Raw genomic sequence first — 27,647 nt, forward strand, 5'->3', positions numbered from 1 at the left:
CATCGAGCCCTAGATAAAGGGATGCAGAGCAGGTGCAGGTGGCAGAGGCTTCGTTTGCTGAAGTCACCGCAGGACCCCAGACATGAAGCTTATCTTCCCTGCTCTGCTGTCCCTCTTGGCCATTGGTGAGTGCACGTACCCTGGGATGCGCCTCACCAACTGGGCGACATGGTCCTTGCGCCCAACGGGGCAGGGGCCCCCTGTCACTGGGCCCCACGGTGGTCGACACTGTCCCTGAGCTCTGCGGACACCCAGCCCCCAGCCAGGGCAGTCCCAGGCCGGCCCCGCCCACCGGTTGGGGGAGGAGCGGGAGCCAGCGCTTCTAAGCTAGTTGGGGAAGCCCAGAGCTGCGCGGACCTTCCCAGACTAACAATTGTGAATTCTGGGGTCAGACTCTGGACAGCCTCTGTTCTGTCTCCAACTGTCCCAGGCTGCGGCTGACCTCAGGTGAGGGAGGCCGTGTGTCCTCTTGGGAGCTCTGGGCTGGCTGCTGCCCAAGGTGGAGGTGGACCCAGCCGCCCTACCTGGCTAAACAATTGTGAATTCTGTACCCAAACATCTGAAGTAATTTCTGGGGTCTCTGAGGGCGCTCCGCAGTGATGGCCATTAGTAATGTAAGGGAATGAGGGCGGGGCTTGCTCAGAGCAGGGCGGGTCCCAGGAGCCAGCAGCAAAAGGGCAGTGGCGGGCAGTTCTGTCCTGGGACATCTGCTGGGAGAGGTGGTTAGAGAGCAGCAGTGAGCTTATGTCCCCAAGCCTAGGAAGCATGGTGCCGCTCCTGTCCCTGTCTCCTGGTCCCCTTCTTCACATTCCTTTCTGTGGGTGCTGGCATCCCTCTCCTCCCTAAGGCGGGATTGATCATGGCCTGGACCGACAGCTCCGGAGCAGTTTCCCTCTGCTCCCTGATGTGTGGCCTGCCGGGCCCACAGCACAGGGCTGGGGCCACCTGGGAGAGGCCAAGAGGCCGGAAGCCTTGCTTTCCCGGAGGTGGTCATGGATGGAGGTCCAGGGGTCTGACTCAGAGTTGCACCCATTTTCACTCGATAGGGAGTGTGTTGATTCTTTATATTAATTTAGGGAGAGTTACCATCTTAACAATATTAAGTCTTATAAAGCTTGAGCATAAATGCCTCCCCGTTTATTTAGATCTTTAATTTCCTTTAACAAGCGTTTACAGTTTGCAGTGTGCAAGTCTTGCATTTTTTTCCGTTAAATATTTTTCTATTATTATGTATAGAATTATATTTTCATTTTGTTTTCAGACCATGCCATGCTTGTTTGCAAAAATATACTTAGCTTTTATACATTAATCTTGTATCCCATTAGCTTGTTGAACTTATTAGTTCTAACAGCATTTTGTGGACTCCCTAGGATTTTCTACTGAGAGGATCCTGTTGTCTGCAAGTCAAGACCATTTAACTTCTTCTTTTTCTGTCCGAATGTCATCTTTTTGTTTTTGGTTTTCCCTTATTGTTGTGGTTAGAACCTCCAGTACTGTGTTGACTAGAAGAAGTAAGAGTGAACGTCCTCGCATTGTTCGTAATCTTGGGAGAGAACTTTCAGTCTTTCACCATTTTAATATCATGTTCGCCATAGGTTTTTCTTAAATACCCTTTACCAGGCGTCTAAGTGGTCTGTAAGAGCTGTGAGCAAATGGGGTCCAGCCTTCTCCCTAACGGCACAGATTCTAGCAACAGAGGCAGGCTTGGCAGGAGAATCAGTCTTTCTGATACAGTGAGTGGTGGTTACGCAGGCACACGGACCCGCTTGGTACACCAGCTCCTGCAGCTACTGACAAGGAGCCAGGTGTGTTCTCCTCCGTTCCTGAGGCATCCCCTGGGAGGAGGCTTGTAGACACAGCAATCTGGAGGGACCCGGGTTCTAGGCTGGACTTCCCCGCTGCTGCGCAGTCAATCACTCAGCCTCCTCAAGAGCCAGTGTCCACACGAGGAGCAAGAATCCTTTCTTTCTTGCCTACCTTCCAAGTTCAAGTGGGACAAGACAGGTGAAAGAACTCCATAAACGGACGCAAGGAGTCGTCATTTTTCTAGTGTCAGTCACAGGAAGGAAAAGAAGCCAGAGGTTCCGAACGGCTCCTCTAATTTATTGAGAATCACAGCCCTCTGGCCAGGTCAGAGCGCTTATCAGGCCGGGGAGACACCTCCGCCTGCAGAGAGAGGCCTGCCTTGGCCACACGGTGGGGAGGGCCGGCGAGGAGCAGACAGAGACGGAGTCTGGAAGACTGCGTCCGAGGATGAGGCAGTCTCCTCCGTGCCCAGTGGTCGAACACTTACTTCTTGGCGTTTCTCCCAGGACTATGTCTGGCTGCCCCTAGGAATAGTGTTCGGTGGTGCACCGTATCAGAAGCAGAGTCAAGGAAATGCTCCAAATTCCAAAGAAACCTGCGAAAAGTGCGTGGCCCTCCTATCTCCTGCGTGAGGAGAAACTCCTACACTGAATGTATCCGGGCCGTCGCGGTAAGTCAGCGCCATAGGTTGAGTAAGACCAAACTGAGTGAAAGGGAAGGGAAGGGAAGGGAAGGGAAGGGGAGGGGAGGGAAGGGGAAGGGAGGGGAAGGGAAGGGGAGGGGAGGGAAAGGAAGGGAAGGGGAGGGGAGGGGAAGGGAGGGGAGGGGAAGGGAAGGGAAGGGGAGGGGAGGGGAGGGGAGGGAAAGGAAGGGAAGGGGAGGGGAGGGAAAGGGAGGGGAGGGGAAGGGAAGGGAAGGGAAGGGGAGGGGAGGGGAAGGGAAGGGGAGGGGAGGAAAGGGGAAGGAAAGGGGAGGGGAGGAAAGGGGAGGAAGGAAAGGGGAAGGAAAGGGAAGGGAAAGGGAGGGGAGGGGAGGGGAGGGAGGGGAAGGGAAAGGGAGGGGAGGGGAGGGGAAGGAAGGGGAGGAAAGAAAGGGAAGTGAGGGAAGGGAAGGTAAGGGAAAGGAAGGAAAGGGAAAGGAAAGGGAAAGGAGGGAAGGGGAGGGAAGGGGAGGGAGGGAAAAGAAGGGAAAGGAAAGGAAGGGAGGGGTTGGGGAAGTGAGGGGAGGGGAAGGGAAGGGGAGGGGAGGGGAAGGAAGGGGAGGAAAGAAAGGGAAGTGAGGGAAGGGAAGGGAAGGGAAAAGAGGGAAGGGAAGGGAAGGGGAGGGGAGGGGAGGGGAGGGAAAGGAGGGGTGTAGAATAAAACAAACAAAAAGCGTGCTCTCCCCTCCTCCCTCTGCTTTCCCTCCTGAGCACTGGCCAGGCAGGGCAGTCCTCTCTCACAGGACACCATGCTATGTGGAATGCAGAAATTACCATTCCAAAGTGGAGAGACCATGTGTGGGGAAACTGGGATCTCAACATACATTGTTGATAACGACTGTGCAAAAATGACACAGGCACAGTCATGTTGGGTAGATATGTAACACTGGCAAATGTCAAGAGAACCATGACTTTTGGATGATTTCAGATTCTCTTTGTTTGTTGGGATATAAAAGCTACTGAAATAATTTTTACTGATTCACCCAACAACTATGTTCTCTGTGTCACAGTTGTGTGTACTTGACTCTAGCACAGAGCGGGTAATCTGTGTGCACATTTTCAGTAAGATCTAGGTTATTGGAACAGTACTTAGGGGGAAAAGTCTAGTTTGAGCAATGTTTTAGGATATTATTTTAGAACTATGGCCTGTGGACAAACAGCACCAGCAGTTCTTGCTGGTTTTAAACAGTGATTCCATGCAGTAATAGTTGGTTGGCTCAGTGGATAGATTGTCAGCCTGGCGTATGGACATCCCAGGTTTGATTCTCGGTCAGGGCACACAGGAGAAGTGACCACCCGCTTCTCTCCTCCTCTCCCCCTTCTTTCCTTCTTCCCTCAGCCAGTAACTCGATTGGCTCAATCGTCTACCCTGGGTACTGAGCTCATTGGTGCCAGCATCAGCCTCAGGCATTAAAAATAGCTCCGTACTCGAGCATCAGCCCCAGACAAGGGATGCCAGGTGGATCCCGGTCCGGGTACATGCTGGAGTTTGTATCACTATCTCCCCTCCTCTCACTTAAAAAATGCTGATTCCTGAGTCCTTGTCTGACCTATTCAACCCAAATATCTGTGAATGAGGTCACAAAATCTGCCTTTTTAACCACGGTCCCATTTGAAATCAGTTTCACATACCATGCATCAAAATAAAATTGGGGTTGATTAAATGGTTAAAAGGCAAGCATGGCCTGACCAGGCGGTGGCACAGTGGATAGAGCATCGGCCTGGGATGCTGAGGACCCAGGTTTGAGACCCTAAGGTCACCAGCTAGAGCATGGGCTCATCTGGTTTGAGCAAATCTCACCAGCTTGGACCCAAGGTCACTGGCTCAAGCAAGGGGTTACTCGGTCTGCTGAAGGCCCGCGGTCAAGGCACATATGAGAAAGCAATCAATGAACAACTAAGGTGTTGCAATGCACAATGAAAAACTAATGATTGATGCTTCTCATCTCTCCGTTCCTGTCTGTCTGTCCCTGTCTATCCCTCTCTCTGACTCTCTCTCTGTCTCTGTAAAAAAACAAAACAAAACAAACAAAAAAAAGGCAAGCATGTATTATTGAAAAACTAGAGGAGAGATTAATTAGCAGAACTATAGCATAAAGAAATCTCTCAGCCTTTAAGCAATGAACTAAATGAAGTAAACTGGCAGATCTAAAAATACAAAAAAATTAATTCATAACCACTAGAAACATTTAAACAAAAATTTAGAAAGCACTAGAGTAACTATGCACCAGTTCTAACAAGAGATTACAATTCACCTTCTATTTAGAACCAATTCAAATGGGTAAGAAATGTAGGATCACGCAAGAAAAATGATGTCAATGGCGTAGTCATAAGCAGAATCCAAAATTAATAAAAATATTTTCCCTGGATAGTCAGAGAAAACCAAACCTAAGAAATTTGTTAGCACTTACACTTTCTTTTTTTTTTTAATTTTTATTTATTTATTAATTTTTTTTTTAGAGAGGAGAGGGAGAGACAGAGAGAGAGAGAGAGAGAGAAGGGGGGGAGGAGCTGGAAGCATCAACTCCCATATGTGCCTTGACCAGGCAAGCCCAGGGTTTCAAACCGGCAACCTCAGCATTTCCAGGTCGACGCTTTATCCACTGCACCACCACAGGTCAGGCCAGTACTTACACTTTCTAAAGTATTAACACCATAACATGGAAGCCAGTCCTGCTGGTGAGCCTATAGTGAAATGACCACCACGTTCACTAGCTTTCTAAATGAGCGTCAGAACCTTCTGGAAAGCCGGGCGTCAGCAGCAGCCAGGGCCATGAACATGCTCCCTGTCTAGGTGATCGCATCCTCTGATGCCCATCCCGTGGCGACAGGCCATCAGAAGGGAAAAAAGCTACAAGGACACAGCTACTCACGAAAGCGCAGTTTTAACAGCAAAAGTGTCAGAAATAACCCAAGTGCTGAACATTTGGGGGAATTCTTTAATAGCTTATAGAACAGCCACATAATAAGAAGATATTATGACGTCCGTAAAATCCATAAAAGATGCTACTGCAGTAAGGACACGAACAGGTGTAAGGTTTAGATGACAAAACCGTCCACAGGGTACTATCCGTACTAGACCGCAAATACAAGAGTTACGTGAGCACGTGAGAATACGTGATAGGCAGGAGAGGACGACCGTGGGCTTGTTACTTAGAGATAGCTGAATAATGAAAACGTCTATCCAGTAAAAAAGAGCTTAAAAGAGCAAGAGCAGTGAAGAAAGCAGATAACTTTAAATTCAGATTGCGTGAAGGGTGTGTGCTCAGCAGAGTTCTACAGGGTGGGGTAAAAGAAGGCTTCAAGTTGTTCCGTATGAGAAATAATTCAATAGCTCATAAACCATAATAGAAGAGTAAACTCTGTGTTTCACGAACTCACAGCTTGTAAAAAGAAGTCACACGAGAAAGAGTCAGAGACCCAACCTAAAGAGTTAAAGCAGTCGGGGTGGTGGCTGTGGTCCCAATTTGTCACAGGACATGAGCGGACACAATCAGAAACGGGCCCTTTTGAAGATCCTCCCAGCCGCAGACCCTTCTGCCGTCCTGAAATCCGCTTGCCTGGCTTAGGGCGGGGTATCTCCTGAAGCTGATCTGGCCGCTTTGCTTGCAGTCGAAGAGGGCAGACGCCGTGACCCTGGATGGCGGCCAAGTGTATGAGGCCGGCCTAGACCCGTACAGACTGAGACCCGTAGCGGCAGAGATCTACGGGACCAACGCACGTGAGTTCTCCCTGGGGGCCCAGAGCTGGGGTGGCTGTGGCCTGGGCCCTGGGCTCCGTGGAGTCAGAGTGGATGAGTCGCAGAGGTGGGGATCTCGGATGTCATGGCACTTGAAGAGGACGGAGTCCTTGGTGCTTTGGGGCCAGAGGCTGACCCACTTGGGGGGGAGCGAGGAGTCCAGGCCAAGAGCATCTGATTCCGTCTGCCCCTTTGCAGAGCCCCAGACCCAGTATTATGCTGTGGCCGTAGTGAGGAAGGACAGCAACTTCCAGCTGAACGAGACACGAGGCGTGAGGTCCTGCCACACGGGCTTGAACAGGTCCGCCGGGTGGAACATGCCAATAGGCACACTTCGTCCGTACCTGAACTGGGCGGGGCCACCGGAGCCCCTTCAGGAAGGTGAGTGGGCGGGGGGAGTGTAGGGAGGGGTCTCAGACAGGGCTTTCCACTCCTGTTCACACACAGCTGCCGCGGGATCACACAGGGCAATGTGCAGGTGACGTCCAGGTGGGGACGAGGTTAACCTGCGTGGTTCGCTGTGCCACGGGCCCTCGGGAGCTGGTCTCTGAGCTCCGAACCTCCCCACCAAGGCGACACATCTGGCAGGGGTGGAGAGAGGGGCTGCCCACGGGAGGCGTGCGGCTGTGGCCGGGGCTGCCTCACACTCTGGTCCGTTTCTCTGCATCCCATAGCTGTGGCCAACTACTTCTCTGCGAGCTGTGTTCCCTGTGCGGATGGGACACAGTACCCCAACCTGTGTCGCCTGTGTGCGGGCACAGGGGAAGATAAGTGCGCCTGCTCCTCCGCGGAACCCTACTTTGGCTACTCCGGTGCCCTCAAGTGAGTGACACTGTCCTCCTCTCCCTGGTGGCCAAGTGCCAAAGGTCCTCAGGCCAGGGGGCTTTTTCTCTGGTCCCAAATAGAGCTCAGCCAGTAGGGACCAGAGAGGAGGGCCAGTCCTCCTACTGCCGTGCAGACAGAGAGACTGGGTGTAAGGAGGGTGGTGGCTTTGCCCAGCGCGTGCTCCCGTCACCTCTACCCCAGCCTGATCAGCAGTCCCTTTGCAGCGTACCCCGTGTCTCCCCAGAGAACCCTGGATCTGGCTTTGCCCTTGTGTTGTCCTGGTTCCACCTGCTGACCTCTGTCCCCTCCCTTACTGCAGATGAGTGGGGTGTCCAGGCTGACGTTGGTCTGGGCTACCAGGGCCTCCGATCTCCCTCCCCCACCCCCACACCACAGCTGGGAGACAGCGAGCCCCAACTGGTTGGGCCCCTGTGTCCCCTCTGCCCAATGCTGAGGCTGATTTTGCTCTCCTACCCCATCTGCCTCCTGGACTCAGGCATTTTTGCAGAGGGAGGCCTCCCCGCTTCTCTGCCAGCCCAGGGCATTTGTCCACTCAGTCCTGAAGGGAAGAGCCACATGGCCGAGGATACCGAGACTGCTGTAGAGTCTTCCAAACTCTTTTTTTTTTTTTTTTTTTTTTTTTTTTTTTGTATTTTTCCTGAAGTTAAAGCTGGGAGGCAGTCAGACAGACTCCCACATGCGCCCGACTGGGATCCACCCAGCACACCCACCAGGGGGCGATGCTCTGTCCATCTGGGGCGTTGTTCTGTTGCATCCAGAGCCACTCTAGCGTCTGAGGCGGAGGCCACAGAGCCATCCTCAGCACCCGGGCCAACTTTGCTCCAGTGGAGCCTTGGCTGCGGGAGGAAAGAGAGAGACAGGGAGAAAGGAGAGGGGGAGGGGTGGAGAAGCAGATGGGCGCTTCTCCTGTGTGCCCTGGCTGGGAATTGAACCCAGGACTTCCACACGTCGGGCCGACGCTCTACCGCTGAGCCAACTGGCCAGGGCAAGTCTTCCAAGCTCTTTTTTACATCAGATTTTGCCCTTTTAGCTCTTAAAGCAAAAGGTGGCGGCCTCTGGCCAACATCCTCCTCAGAATCTGCCTAGGGGTGGCCCCTGCCGCCTTCCCAGCCGGGGTGTCCCAAAGCCTCTGAGTCCTGCCCTCCGAGGAGCGGACGCCCCCGGGAGACAAGCCCTGCTCCATAGGGACGCGCTGGGGAGAGGCCGTGCTGTGCTGACCCTCCGCACCTTCTCGTTTCACAGGTGTCTGAGGGACGGGGCCGGAGACGTGGCCTTTGTCAAGGAGGCGACGGTGTTTGGTAAGAGCACAGAGAAGAGCCACGGGAATGCCTCCTTTCATTCTATTTTCTCCTAATTCTGAAGATTAAGCTAATTAGATTCCTCGGTTCCTGGCACACTATTATCAAGGTTCCCTACAGGGCACACTTCTTGTTTTATGTAATTTCATGGTTTAAATAGTTTTCTTTAAAGCTCCTGTGCCCGCTGCCTTTCTCTTCCCCCTCACAGACGCTGTGCCAAGGTACCTGTCCTCCGAGATGTATGTGGTCTTGTAAACGTCCAGTGCTGGTTCTAAGCTCACAGAACGTTTGCTGAGCACTGGAGACCGCATTACTGAGCACCAGAAACCTTGCTGCGGCCACGGTTTTCCACCCAGCATGTTGTGTTAGAGATTTCTCTGCTGTTGCACAAAGGTCTAGCTCATTGGTTCTAACGGCCGAGGATGCTCCGTGGAACACGTGCACCAGATTCTACTTATCTGTCGCCCTAGTGATGGGCCAGGTCATCCTGTCTGTCCCTCTACCCCACACAGCTCCGTGACTCACGCCTTTACGTGTGTCCTCTTACTGTCTAGCTGAAGAAGGACAGTAAGAGGGACAACATACTGAAGCACAGTAGCTGGGTATGCACAGGCTGAACATATTCTACCCAGGACCACTGGGGACAGACCCATGCCATTCCCTGCAAGACCTCCAGGGCCGGGCCCACCACACTCAGCCAGGGCCTCCAGGGCCGGGCCCACCATGCTCAGCCAGGGCCTCCAGGGCCTCCAGGGCCGGGCCCACCGTGCTCAGCTAGGGCCTCCGGGGCCGGGCCCACAGGCCCACCAAGCTCAGCCAGGGCCTCCAGGGCCTCCAGGGCCGGGCCCACCACGCTCAGCCAGGGCCTCCAGGGCCGGGCCCACCGTGCTCAGCCAGGGCCTCCAGGGCCTCCAGGGCTGGGCCCACCACGCTCAGCCAGGGCCTCCAGGGCCTCCAGGGCTGGGCCCACCACGCTCAGCCAGGGCCTCCAGGGCCTCCAGGGCCGGGCCCACCGTGCTCAGCCAGGGCTTCCAGGGCCTCCAGGGCCGGGCCCACCGCGCTCAGCCAGGGCCTCCAGGGCCTCCGGGGCCGGGCCCACCGCGCTCAGCCAGGGCCTCCAGGGCCTCCGGGGCCGGGCCCACCGCGCTCAGCCAGGGCCTCCAGAGCCTCCAGGGCCGGGCCCACAGGCCCACCACGCTCAGCCAGGGTCTCCAGGGCCGGGCCCACCACATTCCATCCATTTTTATTCTTTTTAGGGATGGGTTAAGGCAGTACCCCCTGGCTGGTCTCTGGGTTTGTCTCCACCATGTGACCCTTTTCTAAGTGGGGTTTCCATGGAAACACATGGGGTCTGGCTCAGCTTCCTTGGCTCACCAGCACCAGGGCAGGTGTACGATCTAGTTAGAACATCCCTGGGCTGGGCCCCAAGGCTTTCTGGGCACTGTCTACCTTTCCGAGTGTCTGGAGCAATCCACTGTCTTTCTTTCTGACTCTCCAGGTGTGCCAGCTGTGTAAGATGTCTCAGATTCCAGGGGAGAGGGGACCTCCAGTGCATGCTTACTGGCTGGAGTGGGCTCGTCTGGTTCCTGCGACCCTCTCTTCTCTTCTCTTCCCCAGAGGACCTGCCAGACAAGGCTGAGAGGGACCAGTTTGAGCTGCTCTGCCCAGACAATACTCGGAGGCCAGTGGATGAGTTCAAGGATTGCCACCTGGCCCGGGTCCCTTCTCATGCTGTTATGGCCCGAAGTGTAGACGGCAAGGAGGACTTGATCTGGAAGCTTCTCAGCAAGGCGCAGGTATCCGCGCCCATGGTCATCCCAGCTGCTTGCATTTGGGGCTGGAGGTTCCTTCCTCCCTTAACTTCCCGCCTCTCCAGAGGCCTCCCTGTGGTCCCATCGCACAGGCGTGTCTGGGCTCAGTGGACTGATGCCCAGGCTGTGTTCTAGACAGCAGGAGCTAGGAAGGCCCTCAGGTATACTGACTGATGGTGTCTCACGGGCTGGAGAGGAGCAGGGTGGACAGGGCAATATTCTCGGGGCTCTAGGGTGCTTGGACCCCAGCAGTACTCTAAAGATGAAGCCATGACTGAGCTGTGTCACAGAAATGGCTTGAGTCCCTTGCAGGAGGAAGTCAGCCAACGTTCCCGCTCTCAGAACCAGCCCTCAGTTCCTGATACTCCTTTTCAACGTTGTGTGTTTGTTTCTTCCTTATTTTCCACCGACACCGTCAATTCTATCTTTCCTCAATTAGGAGCGCTTTGGAAGAGGCAAGTCATCGTCATTCCAGCTCTTCAGCTCCCCTCCCGGGCAGAAGGACCTGCTGTTCAAAGATAATACCCTCGGGTTTTTGAGGGTCCCCTCGCAGGTAGATGCTGGGATGTACCTCGGTGCCAACTACGTCACTGCTGTCAAGAACCTAGAGAGAAGTGAGTGAGGGCTGGCCGGTGAGGGTGGGGGGCTGTGGCTGGGTGGCCGGTGAGGGTGGGGGGCTGTGGCTGGGTGGCCGGTGAGGGTGGGGCGCTGTGGCTGGGTGGCCGGTGAGGGTGGGGGGCCGTGGCTGGGTGGCCGGTGAGGGTGGGGGGCCGTGGCTGGGTGGCCGGTGAGGGTGGGGGGCCGTGGCTGGGTGGCCGGTGAGGGTGGGGCGCTGTGGCTGGGTGGCCGGTGAGGGTGGGGCACTATGGCTGGGTGGCCGGTGAGGGTGGGGCACTATGGCTGGGTGGCCGGTGAGGGTGGGGGGCCATGGCTCTGTGGCCGGTGAGGGTGGGGGGCCGTGGCCGGGTGGCTGGTGAGGATGGGGGGCTGTGGCCGGGTGGCTGGTGAGGGTGGGGCGCTGTGGCTTGGTGGCCGCTGCAGGCAGGGTGCCGTGGCTGAGTCTGCTGGGGGGAGCCGTGGCTGGGTGGCCGGTGAGGATGGGGAGCTGTGGTGGGTTCACTGGGGAGGGCGCCACACACCCCCTCCAGCACAGGGAGCGGGGCCCTGCCCGGTAGTGGCCACTTCCTCACGTCCCAGCCATTGGAAGTCTTTGCTGGGGTAGGTTTGATGCAGGTGCAAGTGTTCTCTGTCAACCAAGGGAGGGCATTCTAACACGTGGGAGGGATTCCAAAGGAATGTATCAGCTAAGTGATTAATGCTGCCACATGTCCCTGTGAACACTGGGCTCCCAGCCCTGACGGAAAAATCAATTTGCCTCCTATGAAGTGAGAAATATGACCACGAGCCCAGAGAGCCAGGCCCCTCCCGGGGTGAAGCCAGAGGCCTGGTGGCACACTGCCCCATGCCTGGGCTCGGGTCTTGGCTGCGGATACCTCAGTGTGTCCGCTCAGCCGCGGGTCTTCCTCTGGGCTTGTGCTGGGGTCTGGGCGAACCCAGAGGTTGCACTGCTGTTCCTGGTGGTGACTGCTGGCCTTACCGAAGGTCAGAGCTGCGTTCAGGGTCCCCTGGGGCCATCTCCTGGGGGCTGTCACTGTCTCTGTGCTCTGGAGCTTTTATCCCGCGGGGCTGAGATATTAGACAAGTCATTACACTAAGGACTGAAGGGTGGATTAGAAGCCAGGAGAAGAACGTGACTGAGAAACAGCAGGCGGCACCCCCGTTCCGGGACGGGGTTGAGCGCTGGCGCTGGAGGGGACGAGGCGCAGGTGCCAGACGGAACTCTTCCATCTAGAAGTAGGTCCGGTCGGTATCCACGGGAGGGAGCGCGCTGGCCGCGGAGCCGGCGAAGCCCCGGGGTGTCCTTGGCCGGGCTCAGTGCCCCTGCTGACTGCTGTGTCCCCCTGCGCAGCCGCAGTGGAGGTGGAGGAGCGGCGCTCACGGGTCGTGTGGTGCGCGGTGGGCCCAGACGAGCAGCACAAGTGCCAGCAATGGAGCAGCCAGAGCCCCGAGACAATGGCCTGTGCCACTGCCACCACCCCCGAGGAGTGCATCACCCTGGTCATGGTAGGGAGCCTGTGCCGTGTGCGGGTGGGGCAGTCGCCTCCATAGAAGACCCCAGGTCGTGGGCACCTGCTTAGAAGTGATTGGGTGCTAAGAGGCCCTTTGGTGACATCAGGCAGGGTGGGTCCCGGGCGGGATTCCTGAGGCCGGCGCACAGTGTGCAAACAGGCCACAGCTTTCTGTTAAAGAATTGTTCATCGTGGGCTTGCAACTCCTCTGGTTATAAGAAAATCTCACGATTTTTGCTGGTCACTTGGAAATATAGAAAGGAATGTTGTAAAATAAATAATAAAAACCAGTTGTGACCTCACACGAGAGAAACCACAGCTAAAGTTTGGGGAATTCCCGGCCCCAGGATGTCTGGGTGCATCCAGGCATGGGCTGGCCAGTTAGGTGGGTTGAGTCCTTTTTACTTAATAGTATATCATGGCCATTTCCCCAGGTGAATACATAGCCTTTGAAAACGCTTGTGAAACAATAATATCAAGGTATCTTTTTATGGGGCTGTGGCTTGGTCATGACCCTGTTCTTCTTTGTGCCCTGATTTTGTTACTATCAATAATCCTGTGATGCACACCCTTGCACGGAAACCTTCCTACACATCTCCAGTTATTTTTAATACTGTTGTAAAGTAATTATTTCTGGGCTAAAGAAAGAGCTTGGGGTCTGGGTGAAGGCGTGTTTCCATGCTGGAGCCTGGGCTCGCTCATCCTGATGGTGAGCCAGTTTAATTAGAGTTTTTTTTGCTCGTTTGTTGACCGACTGCTGTGGAGCCCTTCGAGTGTAGTCAGCTGGCCCCATCTGTCTCCCGAGTGAGTGAGGCCCGTGCAGGAGGGTGGTCCTGAGAGTGCTCAGAGTGCAGGGAGGGTTTTGCTCGGAGGACAGAGGGTGAGCGTGGCCCGGGCCTGGCCTTTGCAACGGGCGGGACGGCAGGAAAGGCACGTGGCGCTGGTGGAAGATGAATCGCGCACGTGGTGGTGCTTCCTTTGGGTGTTCAGTTCAAACCCCCCCCCCCCCACCCCCTGCCTCTTTCTGCTACGTCCCTGGGGCAACTGGCATACAGCCGTGCTCGCAGAGAGCTGTGAGGACAGGCGGGACACAAAACGTCCTCACTGGGGTGCAGGAGAGTTGCTTTGTCTTTGCAGAAAGGAGAAGCCGACGCCCTGAGTTTGGACGGAGGATTAGTCTACATTGCGGGTGAATGTGGTTTGGTGCCTGTCCTGGCAGAGAGCCAGAGTAAGTGAGGGGAGCGTCCTCTGTGGTCTGTACCCCTGGGCCACGGGGTGGGGGTATGGAGGAGTCACCCACTTGGTGGTTCAGGGTGGGGACACTGAGAAGGATGGATACATTCAAACAGGAGAATCGGAATGGGCTGCGTGCTGAGACCAGACAAAGCACACAGTGGTTTCCTCTGCCAGTATCTGATTTCTGCCCTCTGTTTACCACTTGCAATATTACACTTAGGTGCCTTCTGAGCCCATAGAAAACAAATATCTAATGTTCACAACTACCAATAATAGGAAGAAGAAAATTTTTTTTAAAAGGATGAAATAGTGGATTCTTTTTGTTTTGATACGAGAGAGGTGGGAAGAGAGCGAGAGAGAGAGAGAGAGAGAGAGAGAGTAGGAAGAGAGAGACTAGAAGCATCAACTCATAGTTGCAGCGCCTTAATTGTTCATTGATTGCTTTTCATATGAGTCTTGACCTGGGGCTCCAGCCGAGCCAGTGACCCCTTGCTCAATCCTGCAACCTTGGGCTCAAGCACGCGATGTTGGAATCATGTCAGTAATCCCGTGCTCAAGCTGGTGACCCTGCGTTCTGCCAGCGAGCTTGGAGTCTCAAATCTGGGACCTCAGCATCCCGAGTGGATGCTCTATCTACTATGCTACCCCGGTCAGGCCGTAGTGGATTCCTAAACACATTCTCCACATATGCAGCATGTTAGTCCGATGCTTTTGGCATAATTGTTATATGTTTGGCATGGATAGCACACAGGGTGGTGTCTTCAAAGAGGCCAACCAGACAGGCCTCCCTGGCCTCCTGGGAAGCACCAAGAGCTACACTCTGGAAGCACACAGCTATTTTGGACTCCTGAGCGATTTTTTTTTTTGTACCAGGTGTTGGAAGGGAAGTTTGTGAATCGGAAGGTCAGGGGACTCCTGATGACTTCTCATTTCACAAAGTGCCGCTGTACCAGGCCTGTAAGGATGGGGTTTCTTCACCCCTCCAGCAGAGGGCGCACTCTTGGGAGCCGCTTTGGTAGCCAGTTCCTTCCTGCCAGTTTGTGGGCAGTCGCTTTGTACGAGTGCCATGGTACAGAGACCTCTTTACTTCTCCCCCTTCTCCTCTGGCCGGACCTCGGGCAGCTAGAGGAGGCGCTGGCGTCGGAGAGCGATGGCGGCTCTGAACACAATCGTTCCTCTGAATTTTATAAAAGATTCTGTAACATATAATATACATACTGAAAAGTGCACATAAGTGTACGACTGAGTGACATTTCACAAACTGGAGCATCCCCAGGCACCAGTGCCCAGATGACGACACAACATGTGTCACACGTTCCTTTGTGTCCTCCCTTCGCCGGCCCCCTTCCTCCAGCAAGGGTAATAATGACTCCTGACTTTCAAGGGCGCTACTGAGCAGTCCTGCCTGTTTTTGAGCTTTTATGTAAAAGCAGCTGCCCACCACGTGCTGTTTCATGCGTCTTGCTCAGTGTTATATGCTCGCTATTCCTCCATACAGGGCGTGGTTGTAGAACACAGTCTTGTTGTATGGTTTCGGTTGCGTGGCTGGACCGCTGGTATTTACCCGTTCTATTGTGCTGGGCACCTGGGTAATTTCCAGGTGACGGCTGTTGTTGTGGACAGTGCTGCTATGAACATCTGTGTCTGTGCTTTTTGGTGAACACACGGATGTGTCACTGTTGTCTGGAGCTGCTGGGACAGTCTCTTCGAGTTTGATTCTGCATTGTAGAGATTTAAAAGTTTGTGACTTCTCAGTGAATCTGAGTGTTTCGTGACGTTTTGATTGTTTTTACTGTTTCAGAATCCAAAGAAAACAGTAACTCAGATTGTGTGGACAGACCGGTGGAAGGTGAGTTGGAATCGGTCGGGTTCGGGGTCAAGGGTCAGCCCTTGTTGCTGGAGGATGAGGTGGCAGGAACTTAAAAACAGCAACTCACAGAAAGCGGTGCAGCCAAAGTTCTTCTGAAGCTGCGGATCATTCATAGGTCATTATAACTGATGTTTAGATGGATCTTCACGCTTGGCAGCGAGAGAGCTTTCAGAGTTCCTCAGTGAGTCCTGGCCACGTGGAAGGAGAGGTGTTACATCCCCGTCTCCTATGGAAACAGCAGCTCAGAGTCTCCCAAAGTGTCCCGGGTCTCCCCCACAGGTGTAGACAGCGATGATGTGCAGCTTCTGTTGCTTGCGCAAACCCCGTGCTCTGCACGCCAGCCCCCCTGCCCCCCCCCCCCCCCGAGTCTGTCTGTGCCACCCCAGTGAGCCTCTCCCAGCGCAGGACCCAGCCCGGGGCAGGTCTTGGAGACACCCTTGCATCCAGACAGCCCTTAGCCCGGTGGCCGCCATTGCTTTGTCTGACCCAGTGCGTATTGCAGTTGGTGTTCGATACACTGTTGGGGTCACGTGAGATGTTCAGCGTTTGTGGCTTTAGTAGCTCACATCTAAAGATGAATTGCTGGTTTATAACTCAGAAACAGTGTGTGGCTGGTCAGGGGGACACTCCCCAGCAATCGCTTAAAAGGCCAGCTTTTCTTCCTGTCTCATTTCATAGCCCAAGTTAATCTCACCTTCACATAGGACAGCAGCTTTTCTGGTCTATCTAAGACACGGTGCCTGGGGAAGTCGTTGCCGATGGTGCTTCTTGACCTCTGGGCTGAGGTGCAGACAGCTGCACTAGAGTCCTTACGCCAGGCCCGCTGGAGACTAAGACTGGCTCTTCTGTCACCCAAGGGTATCGTGCTGTGGCGGTGGTCAAGACATCCAATACGGGTTTCACCTGGAATTCTGTGCTAGGCAAGAAGTCCTGCCACACTGGTGTGGACAGGACTGCCGGCTGGAACATCCCCATGGGCCTGCTCCTCAACCGGACAGGTTCCTGCAAATTTGGTAAGGAGCCCTGAGGGAGGAGGGCGGCCATCTTGGGGAGTGGACAGATAAGGTTCCATGGGGCAGGGTGGGGGGGGACACCCACGGCCTTTGTTGGTGTAAGCAAGTTCTCCCCCTGGCTGCCCCTCAGTGTTGGTGCCTGAAGCGATTCTCTGCACTGTTGCCCATGTCCTGTCCAGCCCGCTCGGCGGAAAAACACAGGACTGTCAGTCTGTTTCTTCGCTCTAAGAGTGGGTGCGGGCTCTGAGAAGTACACATGGTATTTATTGCCTCCTGGAGCTCCAGATAGAAATTCCACACAGGTGCGGGCTTCCTAATTTGGGAAGAGGCACCTGCCTGTCTCATGAAAGGTGACTTCTGTTACTCAGCAGAACTGACTTCTCAGTCCGCCCTGCACAGGAAGCAGAATAAGCCCTCAAGGCTTCTGGCTTCACCTGCTCTGGGGCCTTCTCTCCCCGCTACATCCCATGCTCACCCCCGTGCATAAGCCACGCCCTGCCTGCCGTGGGCCTGGTGGCGTGGAGGTGTGTGGCGTGTCCTCACCCTGTCTCACCCCCGTGCATAAGCCACGCCCTGCCTGCCGTGGGCCTGGTGGCGTGGAGGTGTGTGGCGTGTCCTCACCCTGGCTCACCCCCGTGCATAAGCCACGCCCTGCCTGCCGCGGGCCTGGTGGCGCGGAGGTGTGTGGCGTGTCCTCACCCTGGCTCACCGGCTGTGCAGGCGTCCCCTCGGGCTGCCTCTCACGGGCTCTGCTCGTCACCGCAGTGCACCCCGTTGTCTCTCCCTCCAACCCCATGGGCTGACTCGGAGCCATGGGGCGCTGCCAGGCCCACAGTGGGACGCCCCCCAGTCCCCGTCCACCCCGAGGTGGCCTGTGGCGCGGCTCACCCGGGGCAGGTGCTGCGCGAATCTGTCTGATTACGGGGCTCCTGGCTCATCGAGGTGGGGCTTTCTTGTCACCTCCGCTTCTTCTCTCCTGAACACATACGGACCCGGGTTCACTCCTTACTGTGGGCTACGTCACACGACGGGGTAGTTCAGATTTGGTTCAACGACGAGGACAGACAACCCCAAGTAGTGGAGGTTTGAACAAGACAGACGTTGGTTTCTGTCGCCTGTGAGTGAAGCGCAGAGGTGGGTCGTGCAGAGCTGGCAGGAGGACTACCTGGTGTCAGCCACCCAGGCTTCAGCCATCTGGCTGCCCTGACCTAGGCGGCTTCCACGCTCACAGTCGCCTCAGAGGCTCGTGTCATGGGGGTCAGCGCCCGTGCCTGCATTCCATGTGCAGAATGAAGGAGGAGAAGGGGCAAAGGGCACGTGCCACCTGCCTTTTAAGGATGTTTCCAAGATGCTGTCACCCAACACTCCCACTCAGCTTTCCCTGGCCAGGACCTCGCCACACGGCTGCGCTCGCCACAGGGCATCAGCGAGGCTGGGGACCCGGTGCCCAGGTACAAAGCCGGAGTCCTCTCACTGAGGGAAAGGGGAAGTCAGGTTCTGGAGTGGACAGCCGTCAGGTCGTGGTGCAGGTGGCCTAGTGCATCAGTGTGGCCCCTCAGCTCGAGGCTGTGACCGTAAGACCCTCTGGGCAGGCAGACTCTCTCCCTCAACCCCAGTTAGCCTTCCTGCCAACGCCCACAGTCTGAAGCCTTTCCTGATTTCTGGTGGGCCCGGGATTGGTCCTAACACCTCACTACTTGTGACAGTGACTGTGTTCTCTCTATCCTGGGCAAGAGAATGAAACTAAACCAGGCTGTGTCCCGTGCTGGGTGAAGGCCGCTTATGATAACTCAGGTGAGAAGAGCTGACTCCCCATGGTCCTTCCCTACAGACGAATACTTCAGTGAAAGCTGTGCTCCCGGGTCAGACCCGAGCTCCAGTCTCTGCGCTCTGTGTATTGGCGACGACTCGGGCCAAGACAAGTGTGTCCCCAACAATAATGAGAGATACTTCGGCTATACTGGGGCGTTCAGGTGAGTGCTGCAGTCATAGGATGGGGCCTGGTGGCTCACCCTCCACCATCCTGGCACTGCGTTCCTAAGGTGAATGTGGCCGGCCACAGCAGAGCCGGGGGTTCCCTTGGGGGTCTGCCAATGGACGGCTCCGTCGAGGGCTCCACTCACCGCACTCACCACCCCAGAAAGTGGAGGCTCACAGTGGCTGTCTGACCTCAGCTCTGCTGGGCTCCTTGTCGCCGGGAGCCAAAGTCACCTCCGTGTGCCTCACTGTCTTCGTCCTCAAAACCAAATGGATAGGGCATGGGGTCTTCAGTCCTCTCTACAATGCATTTTTATGGGGAAGAACCTTTTTCATAACTACCGCCCTCTCGCTCACTCTAGGTCATGGCGTTTTACATTTCACTTTTTGATGTTGGCCTTAGAAATAGCAAAGAGAAAGAGCAGCATTGTGGTTTTACTCTCCACTGGTGAAGTGAGAAATAACCACAAAATAGGTTTCCAGCATTATAACCACTTAGTTACTTGCAGTGATTATTCACAACTGCGCGTTGCAATCTCATTCATTAGAATTGATTTTCCGTGATACTTACTATACACTAGGGGTTTGACAGGCACAGCGTCCTCTCTCCCCCTCCCTTTTTCTCCGTTCTCCAAGGATACGTTTCACCACCAGATGGCATCATGGAACTGAGACAGATGATAGAGCAAATATAAAGCATTAATCCACTGTCTTCTGATTTTTAGAATTTGTCCCTATTTTTGATTCTTGGTATGTGACTTACATTTCTCGAAAGCTTCATATTTGAGCTTTCAACAATTTATTTTTGGCTACTTTTTTATTCATTGAGAGGAGAGGAGGCAGAGACAGACACCCATATACACTCTGACTGGGATCCACCCGGCATGCCCACTAGGGGGTGATGCTCTGCCCATCTAGCGGGGGTTGCTTCGTTGCTCAGCAATGAAGCTCTTCTTTGTGCCTGAGGCGGAGGCCATGGAGCCATCCTGGGTGCCTGGGGCCAAATTGCTCCAATGGAGCCATGACTGCAAAAGTGGAAGAGAGAGAGGGAAAGAGAGAGAGAAAGAGAGAGAGAGAGAGAGAGAGAGAAGAGAGAGAGAGAGAGAAGAGAGAAAGGAAGGGGGGGCAAGAAGGGAGGGGTAGAGAAGCAGATGGGCACTTCTCCTGTGTGCCCTGACTGGGAATTGAACCCAGGACATCCATACCCTGGGCCAATGCTCTACCACTGAGCCAATGGGCCAGGGCCATTATTGGCTTCTTAATTCTGAGATAATAAGCTCTAGAAGTTTTATAAGGTGTCTTAGACTAACAGATTGACACAAAGAATATTTTGTGAAAGGTAAATAAATCAGATATTTCTCTCTAAATTTACAGAGATTTAACAGTGAATGAAAAAAAAAATTCTTTAGGAAAAATTAGTCTTGGGTTTTGTCAAATGCAAAATGCTTTGAGCCCTGACTGGGTAGCTCAGTTGGTTAAAATATCACTGTGATATGCTAAGGTTGCAGGTTCAACCCCAAGTGAGGGCACATACAAGAAACAACCAATGAGTACATGAATGAGTGAAGCAACAAGTTAGTGTTTTTTTCTCTCCCTCTCCCTCTCTAAAAATCAATTAAAAAATGCCTTGAACACTAGTTTCTTGAAACCTTTTTAAGTTAAAGAAACCAAAAATAATATTATAAAGCTATTTTATTATTATTTTATTTATTTATTTTTTACAGGGAAAGAGAGAAAGTCAGAGAGAGGGATAGACAGGGACAGACAGACAGACAGGAACGGAGAGATATGAGAAGCATCGATCATCATCAGTTTTTCGTTGCGACACCTTAGTTGTTCATTGATTGCTTTCTCATATGTGCCTTGACCGCAGGCCTTCAGCAGACCAAGTAACCCCTTGCTCGAGCCAGAAACCTTGGGTTCAAGCTGGTGAGCTTCTTCTCAAACCAAATGAGCCTGTGCTCAAGCTGGCAACCTCAGGGTCTCGAACCTGGGTCCTCTGCATCCCAGTCTGATGCTCTATCCACTGCGCCACCGCCTGGTCAGGCTTATAAAGCTATTTAAAAAAAATCTCCAGTGTTCTGAAACTTCACAGTGATATTTCTTTATGTGAGTTTTCTTTTTCATTTATTGGTGTGGACACCTGGTGGTCCCTTTTGTCTGGAAACTCAAGTTGTTCAGTTCTGGGAAATTTTACTTCATTATTTCTTTGATAATTTCCATACTGTGTCCCCCCCCCCTCCCGATTTCTCTTTAAACTTGAATTCTTAAATTATAGCCTCTCCTGAATTAACACATAATTTTCTAACTATTTATTTTTTATTATTTGCTTCTCTTTACTTTTTAGTGTCTCGGATATTTGCTCAGTTAAATATTATAGACCTTATGTTATTTTAAAGAATCTTGGTGATTATTATTTTTTACTTTTTAAAAACTCTTTTCTGTAGTCTGGCTGTTCCTTTTCAGATCTGCTTGTTTTGTGAATGCAGCACCCTCTTTTAGCTCTTTAATGATATTCATCGTAGCTTAAATGAAAGTTTTCTTCTCTCTCCTCTATTGTCTCTGCACCCTCTGAACGTCATTGCTCTGGTTTCTATGCCTTCTGATATTTCCCCAACTACCCACGCTCTCTGGCTGCTGGTCCACATGGAAGAGAGAAGCACCAGAGTTGACTGTTCGCTCTGCATCAGGTGACGTGTCGTGGAGAGTATGGGTCTCAGGCTGGGGCGATCGGTTTGTGTCGTTGCACTGTGGGGCATCTAACTATTGGAACTTCTGCGCATTTTCTCTGGGTTGATCAGATTCTCCTCTCTACTTCTTGGGAGCCTGAGAGAGAGAGAGGTAAGGGGCTATGATTTAACCTTCCAAGATAAAGGTTTTTCACTCCTTTCCTTGATTTCTGTGTTGAGCCTTTGCCCTCAGCTGTGATTGTTTCTCTCGCCCATAAGGTTGTCCAGGGTCAATTTCCCTGCATGGGCTTGGAGGGCACCCTGATCGCATCCAGTCTTCCTGGTCTCAGTCACTTTCACTGGTGTTTCTGGCTTGGAGTTCCGCAGTGCTCACGGGCTTGCCTCCGGGTCCCCCCACTTCCAACTGTGTCACAGCTTTTGATTGCCCTGCTGGGTCCATCACTGCTCACCATTTTCTCTCTCACATCCAGATGTTCTCATTTTTTCTCTTCTCTCTTTCTCTCTGTGCGTCCCTCTTTCTCATGGGTTTATAGCTTAAAAAAAAAATCTCATAGGCATCATTGTATTGGGATTTTAGAAGGAAAGAAGCTACACATATGTGTTCAGTCTTCTATTTTAAATCCCAAATTCCTGGAAATATTTGTCTTTATCAATTTTTCATGTTTACTTCAACACTTCAGATTTTGGAATGTATATTGCAAATATTTACGAAAACGCTCCTAGTTTCTCTTCCCAGGCAATGTTTATTTTCTGGAATATTTTAGGTGCATGGCTGAGAATGCTGGAGACGTTGCGTTTGTGAAAGATTCCATTGTCCTGGAGAACACTGACGGTGAGTTACGATGCTCCCCTGACCCTTCAGGGCAGAGTCTCTGGCATCATAACACTTCCTAGTATTTATAAGAGCAGCTGGGAAGATACATGGTCTTCCAGACATTTGATTAAGTTAATTTTTGTTATTTTTTTCTCCTTCTTTTGCAAGGGAGAGAAGGAGAGAAGAGAGACAGAGTCCCACATGTGCCCCAACCAGGCTCCACCTGGCAACCCCATATCGTGCCAATGCTCTGCCCATCTGGGGCCGTGCTTGCAACCAAGCTATTTTTAGTGCCTGAGGTAGAAGCTCCATGGAGCCATCCTCAGCACCTGGGACTGATGTGCTCAAACCAATTGAGCTGTGGGTGTGGGAGGGAAGAGAAAGAGAGAGAGAGAGAAGGGAGAAGGGAAGGGGGAGAGAAGCCGATGGTTGCTTCTCCTGTGTGCCCTGACTGGGAATTGAACCAGGGACTTCTATATGCTGGGCCAACACTCTACCACTGAGCCAACTGGTCAGGGCCAATTTCTGTTAATTTTTTTACTTTGGTATGCATACATGGTAATGTCTATAGGTGTCACATTGCTTTTGAAACCAACCTCTCTCTCTCTCTCTCTCTAACACACACACACACACACACACACACACACACACACACACACACACACACATTCTGCAATACTCAGTAGCAGATGTTCCCTCATTTTGTCTAGACAACCACAGAAGCAGACCATCTGCCCAGGCCAGCCTATGGGAGACTGAATGTAGATGATACTACAAAAAAAACCAAATCAAACATATGCAAATAAAATCTCCCTTTAGAAAAGGAACTAAGGGCCTTCTTCTAGTCCCATGTGAGTACCTGTCTGGAAACTTGTTGGGAGTAAAGGGGTACAAAAATCAGAGGCAGATGCAAATGGTGGAGCTAAGCGATCAGTCGATGTTGAATAGTCACTCTCGCCTCTGATCTCTAGGTGAAAACCATAACGACTAAATTGAAGACTCCCAGCTGCGCCCCTCAGCCCCCCAGCCCTCCTCCTCAGCAGGCGCCTTGCCATCTCGTGCCCTGAGAACTGCCCCCTCCCCCCGCCTCCCTCCTTCAGAGATATCAACAGTCACAGCCGCTCCTGCCTCCTCCCGTCCAGGGAGAGGGGCTGAGGTCAGACATGGAAATTTGGAATGACCTCAACATCAGATGGACAAAGCCAGGAGAACGGAGGGAGGGACAGGGAGGGGGCAGGAGAGAAGGGGGGGCCTGAGCACTGAACCTGCATTTGCACGCACGCCGACGTGCATAGAATTCCATTTGGAAATTGACGAACCATTCATCTAAGAGCTTTCCAGAGACCAGATGTCAAATTTGATTTTAAACGGCCGTAGGATTTCACAACTGTTTTTCATTGGAACTGACCGAATATCTTTGAGAAACCATCGAAGTTTCTTCTTTTCTCTGGTTACACAAAGAACATTTGAATATGAAAGGGAAGAGGAAACAATTTCGTTTGGAACATAAACCAGCTATTCTTTTATGGCACAGACGGGGGCGTTTTCTTCTTAGAAACTAAAAAATGTAACAGCTTTATTGAGAGACAGTTCACATATTATAAATTCATCCATTCAGAGTGTAAAATTCAGCGGTCTCTTCTACAACTGCTAGCACAGTCCAGTCTCAGCAGGCTCACACACCTACATAAAGAAACCCCGCAGCCAGACAAGCACTCAGCCTGGCCAACACCTTGACAGGCACACAGTAAAAAACACCAACCCCCCACTCATCCCTAAAACAGAAAAACAGCCTTTGTAGCTGGGAGCGGTCACTCCCCCACTCCCCCGGAGCTGGCTGTCGTCCATCCACTCTCTGTCTCCCTACATCTGCCTATGCTGGACATTTCACATGAGTGGAATCCTCCACTCTGTGGCCTTTTGTGACCAGCTTTTTTCTCTGAGCATCACGTTTCCAGGGTCCATCCTCAGCCCAGCATGTATCCGGGCTTCGCTCCTTTCTGTGGCTGGATTCTGTTTCGCTGTGTGGATGCGGCGGTGACGTTGGCTAGGCCTGAAGCTCGCGTGGCTTGTGCGGTGACAACGCTTTCTGCTCTCTCCTTCACGTCATCGCAACCCCAGCGCGCGCATTTCAGGAGGCCAGTGGATGGTGACGCCCACCCAGAAGGACCCTTTGACTGACGCCACCTCCTTCTCTCCCCAGGAAGGGGCACTGCAGAGTGGACGCGGGACCTGAAGCTGGAGGACTTCGAGCTGCTGTGCCCTGACGGCACCCGGAAGCCTGTGACTGAGGCTGCCAGCTGCCACCTGTCTGTGGCCCCAAACCACGCGGTGGTGTCTCGGAATGACAAGGCAGGGCACCTGGAGCGAGTGCTGCTTGATCAACAGGTACGGACCACCGGGGCCTCCTCTCCTTTCCCAGCTGTGAGGGCTTCTGTCCTGCGGGGCAGCCACAGAGCCCGGTCAGCCGGCCTATCCCAGGCCTTTCTTCCAGTCCCTCTGCTCGAAGCTGATGGTGACAGGATTTGCCACATGCTGCAGGGCTGCCCAGAGTCTCGATAAGGACAACAAAGATTTCAGTCCTGGGATTTCTGGGACTGACCTAACTTCTGCCCTGAGTCTCCTGCTCCGGGCTTGTGCTCACTGGCCAGCTCACACGTGGCTATTCTTCTTGTCCCTTCTTTTGTTCTTCAGGCCAATGAGGGCGCCCGTTGAGCCTTCCTCCCACAACTAGGTAGAGTGGCGTACACAGTGCTCCCCGCGTCTGGGCCAGCCACCGGGCAGCGTCCTACACAAGGCCGCTGTCCTCGCCATCTCTACAAACAGCACGCTCAGACCTTCTGTAGCTTTAAGGCTGTTTCTGAGCTGTGGAACGAAGGAAGTCCTACCATTTCCTTAAAGTCTGTGGCCCTCTGTTAGTAAGCACTTCCAGTTTTGTGTTGAAACCTCACGTTTCCAGGTGTGCTGCAAAGATAGGGGCCCCGGGATGGTACCGACGGGCGCTATACGTGGCATTTACGGAGCCCTCACTGTGGCACACGCCCCCTGGTGCTGGTAGGAGGCCTGCCCTCACCGAGGTGTTTGGTGGAGCAGCTCAGCCCTGCAGGAGCTCTGGGCACGGAGGAGGAGCTACGGCCAGCGGAGCCGGCAGGGACGAGTTTCGAGGCGCACTGCCCCCCTGGGACAGCTGGCTGGTTGGCATGCTGCTAGTGATCAGCTTTGGGGCAGATCATAAAACTCCTCAGCTGTCCCTTAGTCACCGCTAACACATTCAAAAGAAGGAGGCCGCAGACTAAGAAGGAAGGAGAGATGGTGGGAGGTGAGGTCAGAGTGACCAAGGGCCTGGGCACTGCCACCTGGGTGGGGCCTGGGCACCAGGAGGGCGTGGCACCGGGGACAGTCGGCCAAGTCAGTGGAACGACTCCAGAACTCAGCTCCTTTTGGCTCATGTTTGTCCCAGGACTGACCCTGGAGGGAAAAAAAAAATGTCCTTAGCCCCCCCTGATCCATAAACCCTCCTGCCTCCCTCGAATCCTCACTTGCTGTCTGTCCCTCCGACACAGGCTAGGTTTGGGAGAAACGGACGTGAGTGCCCAGGCACCTTTTGCTTGTTCCAGTCCGACACCAAAAACCTCCTGTTCAACGACAACACTGAGTGTCTGGCCAGACTCCACGGCAAAAACAATTACAAGTCATATCTGGGAGCAGAGTATGTCACGGCCGTGTCTAACCTGCAGAAGTGCTCCAGCTCCCGTAAGTGGTCCGTGGGTAGCATCTCTGAGAAACCACCATGGCTGAGGGTCCAGGTGGGAGGGCCAAGCACCATTCTAGGAATGCACAGGGGGATACAAATAATAAGGTAATGTAATAGCTCTGTGCCTCAGGAAATGACAACCGCCTTGATGAGGTGAAAGGTTAGAGAATAAAATAGGGCAGTACAGAATATGCTGAATTTTATCGTTCTGATGGAGTTTTTAGAAACTGATCATTTTATTCAGTAAAATGAAACATGTGTTTATGTATGTATGTATACACATACATTTATTCACATACAGATATATACATACACGTATTGAGAAGTGACCAATTCTGGTTTCTAGACAGTTGCCTTAAATATCAACTATAGAGAATACAAATGCTCAAAAAACACTTCAGCCAGAAAAATATGCTGACAATAACGCAATCCTTTACAAACATTTGGAAGACATCGCAGGGCATTGTAAGGCTCGAGGTGGTGGTTCTGAGAGGCTAGCATGCACGACCTCCCCAGTGTCCCCGGGTCATCCGGACATTGGATATGGGGGCAGTGGTCCAGGGATGGGGGTAGGGCCAAGAATCTCCATCTCTGAACTCTGGCAATTTTGCTCTCGGGGGGGGGCACTTGGCAATGCCTGGAGAGATTTCTGATTCTCATAACTTAGGGGGAGGGTGCTGCTGGTGCCTGTGGGCAGAAGCCAGAGATTCTACTAGAGACAGCACGGAACAGCTCTCACAATAAGGAATTTCCTGGCCGCACACGCGGTGCCGAGGCGGGGAAGCCCTCTCTCTATCAGCTGAGGTCTCGGAGGACCGTGCTGTTGGCGCTTTTCGGACGACACTTGGAGAAACCAGCTGTCGGGTGGTTCTTGCAAGCTGCCAGCCCACGATGGCGTAGACTTGCACACCCCTGGCGGGCAGGGCCTGTCTGCCCGGGCTGAGCCCTCGGCATTTAACACAGTGACTCATTTGTGAAGGCACAAAGTGAACACTATTGCAAACAGAGCTGCATGAAGATGACATGTTCATTGTTCACGTTCCAGAAGTCAGGGGACCATCACTGTCAGTCGGAGACAGTCTGGGTGGGGGGGCTGGTCACTCAGGCCGGAGCAGAGTCACCCAGGTTGGAGGGGGCCAGGGCTGCCAGGTGCTTCCTGGGGCCGTGGGGAAACGTGAGTGGAGCCAGCAGGAACTTACGGAGCTGGGAGAGTGGGGGAAGAGTCTGTGTTAGTATCCTCCTTGATTGATGTATTGATGAGACAAGAAGTCACTGTCTGACCCTCCTGCTTTGTTGTGTCCCACAGCCCTTCTGGAAGCCTGCGCCTTCCTGAGGAGGTAAACCCAGAAGATGGCCCGGGTGCCCCCAGCGACCCTCAGCCCCCACTGTCCCCCGCCCAGCGCCCGGCCCGCCGGGGCCTCCTTCTTCCTTCCTGAGGGGGCAGTTTGCTAGTCACACCTGTTGTCACAATTCCCCGCTGTCACCTTAGCAAGAAATAAAACCGGAAGTGCTGTTGATTTCCATGCCTCATGAAGCATCGTTCATCCTCTCTAGAATTTTATGCTGAAATCTCGTGTCTGACCACATACCTGCACAGCTGGGCCTCTCCGCCTCCGTGTTTCAGCTCCAAACCCTCCTCTCTCCTGCAGTCTCGGGTGTGAGGCCAGATGGTCTGGAGTCTGCGGACGGGCCAGAAACCGTTCTCTCCACGGACAGGTGGTTCGATGACATAGCTGCGTGTCTGTGTGGGCCAGTGTGAGAGTGTGTGCGTGTGTGCGCATGTGCGTGCGTGTGTGCATGTGCGTGTGTGCATGTGCGTGAGTGAGTGCATGTGTGTGTTCCCAGGGCAGGGGGAGGGCACAGAGAATAGGAATCAAGGGGTCAGCGAGAGAAACCGACGTGGAGAAGACCAGCGAGCGTTGGGACTTTAAGGGAGCAGCAGCAGCACTGTAAATGTGCACACA

At 53.4% G+C, this 27,647-nt stretch overlaps 1 protein-coding gene across 1 annotated transcript; it reads left to right on the plus strand.

Moving 5' to 3' along the window:
- Positions 1 to 27,190, plus strand: LTF (lactotransferrin). The gene is made up of 17 exons (XM_066351347.1): positions 1 to 125; positions 2,313 to 2,476; positions 6,119 to 6,227; positions 6,444 to 6,626; positions 6,920 to 7,067; positions 8,334 to 8,389; positions 10,007 to 10,185; positions 10,640 to 10,814; positions 12,170 to 12,324; positions 13,467 to 13,557; positions 15,367 to 15,414; positions 16,293 to 16,448; positions 18,280 to 18,421; positions 21,880 to 21,947; positions 24,133 to 24,317; positions 25,493 to 25,682; positions 26,990 to 27,190. The coding sequence occupies exons 1-17, from the start codon at positions 83 to 85 to the stop codon at positions 27,022 to 27,024; spliced, it is 2,127 nt and encodes a 708-aa protein (XP_066207444.1). The 5' UTR covers positions 1 to 82; the 3' UTR covers positions 27,025 to 27,190.
- Positions 27,191 to 27,647: the final 457 nt, after the last annotated feature.

This window comes from Saccopteryx leptura, chromosome 10 (genome assembly GCF_036850995.1).
Source record: "Saccopteryx leptura isolate mSacLep1 chromosome 10, mSacLep1_pri_phased_curated, whole genome shotgun sequence".
Classification (NCBI taxonomy): Eukaryota; Metazoa; Chordata; class Mammalia; order Chiroptera; family Emballonuridae; genus Saccopteryx; species Saccopteryx leptura.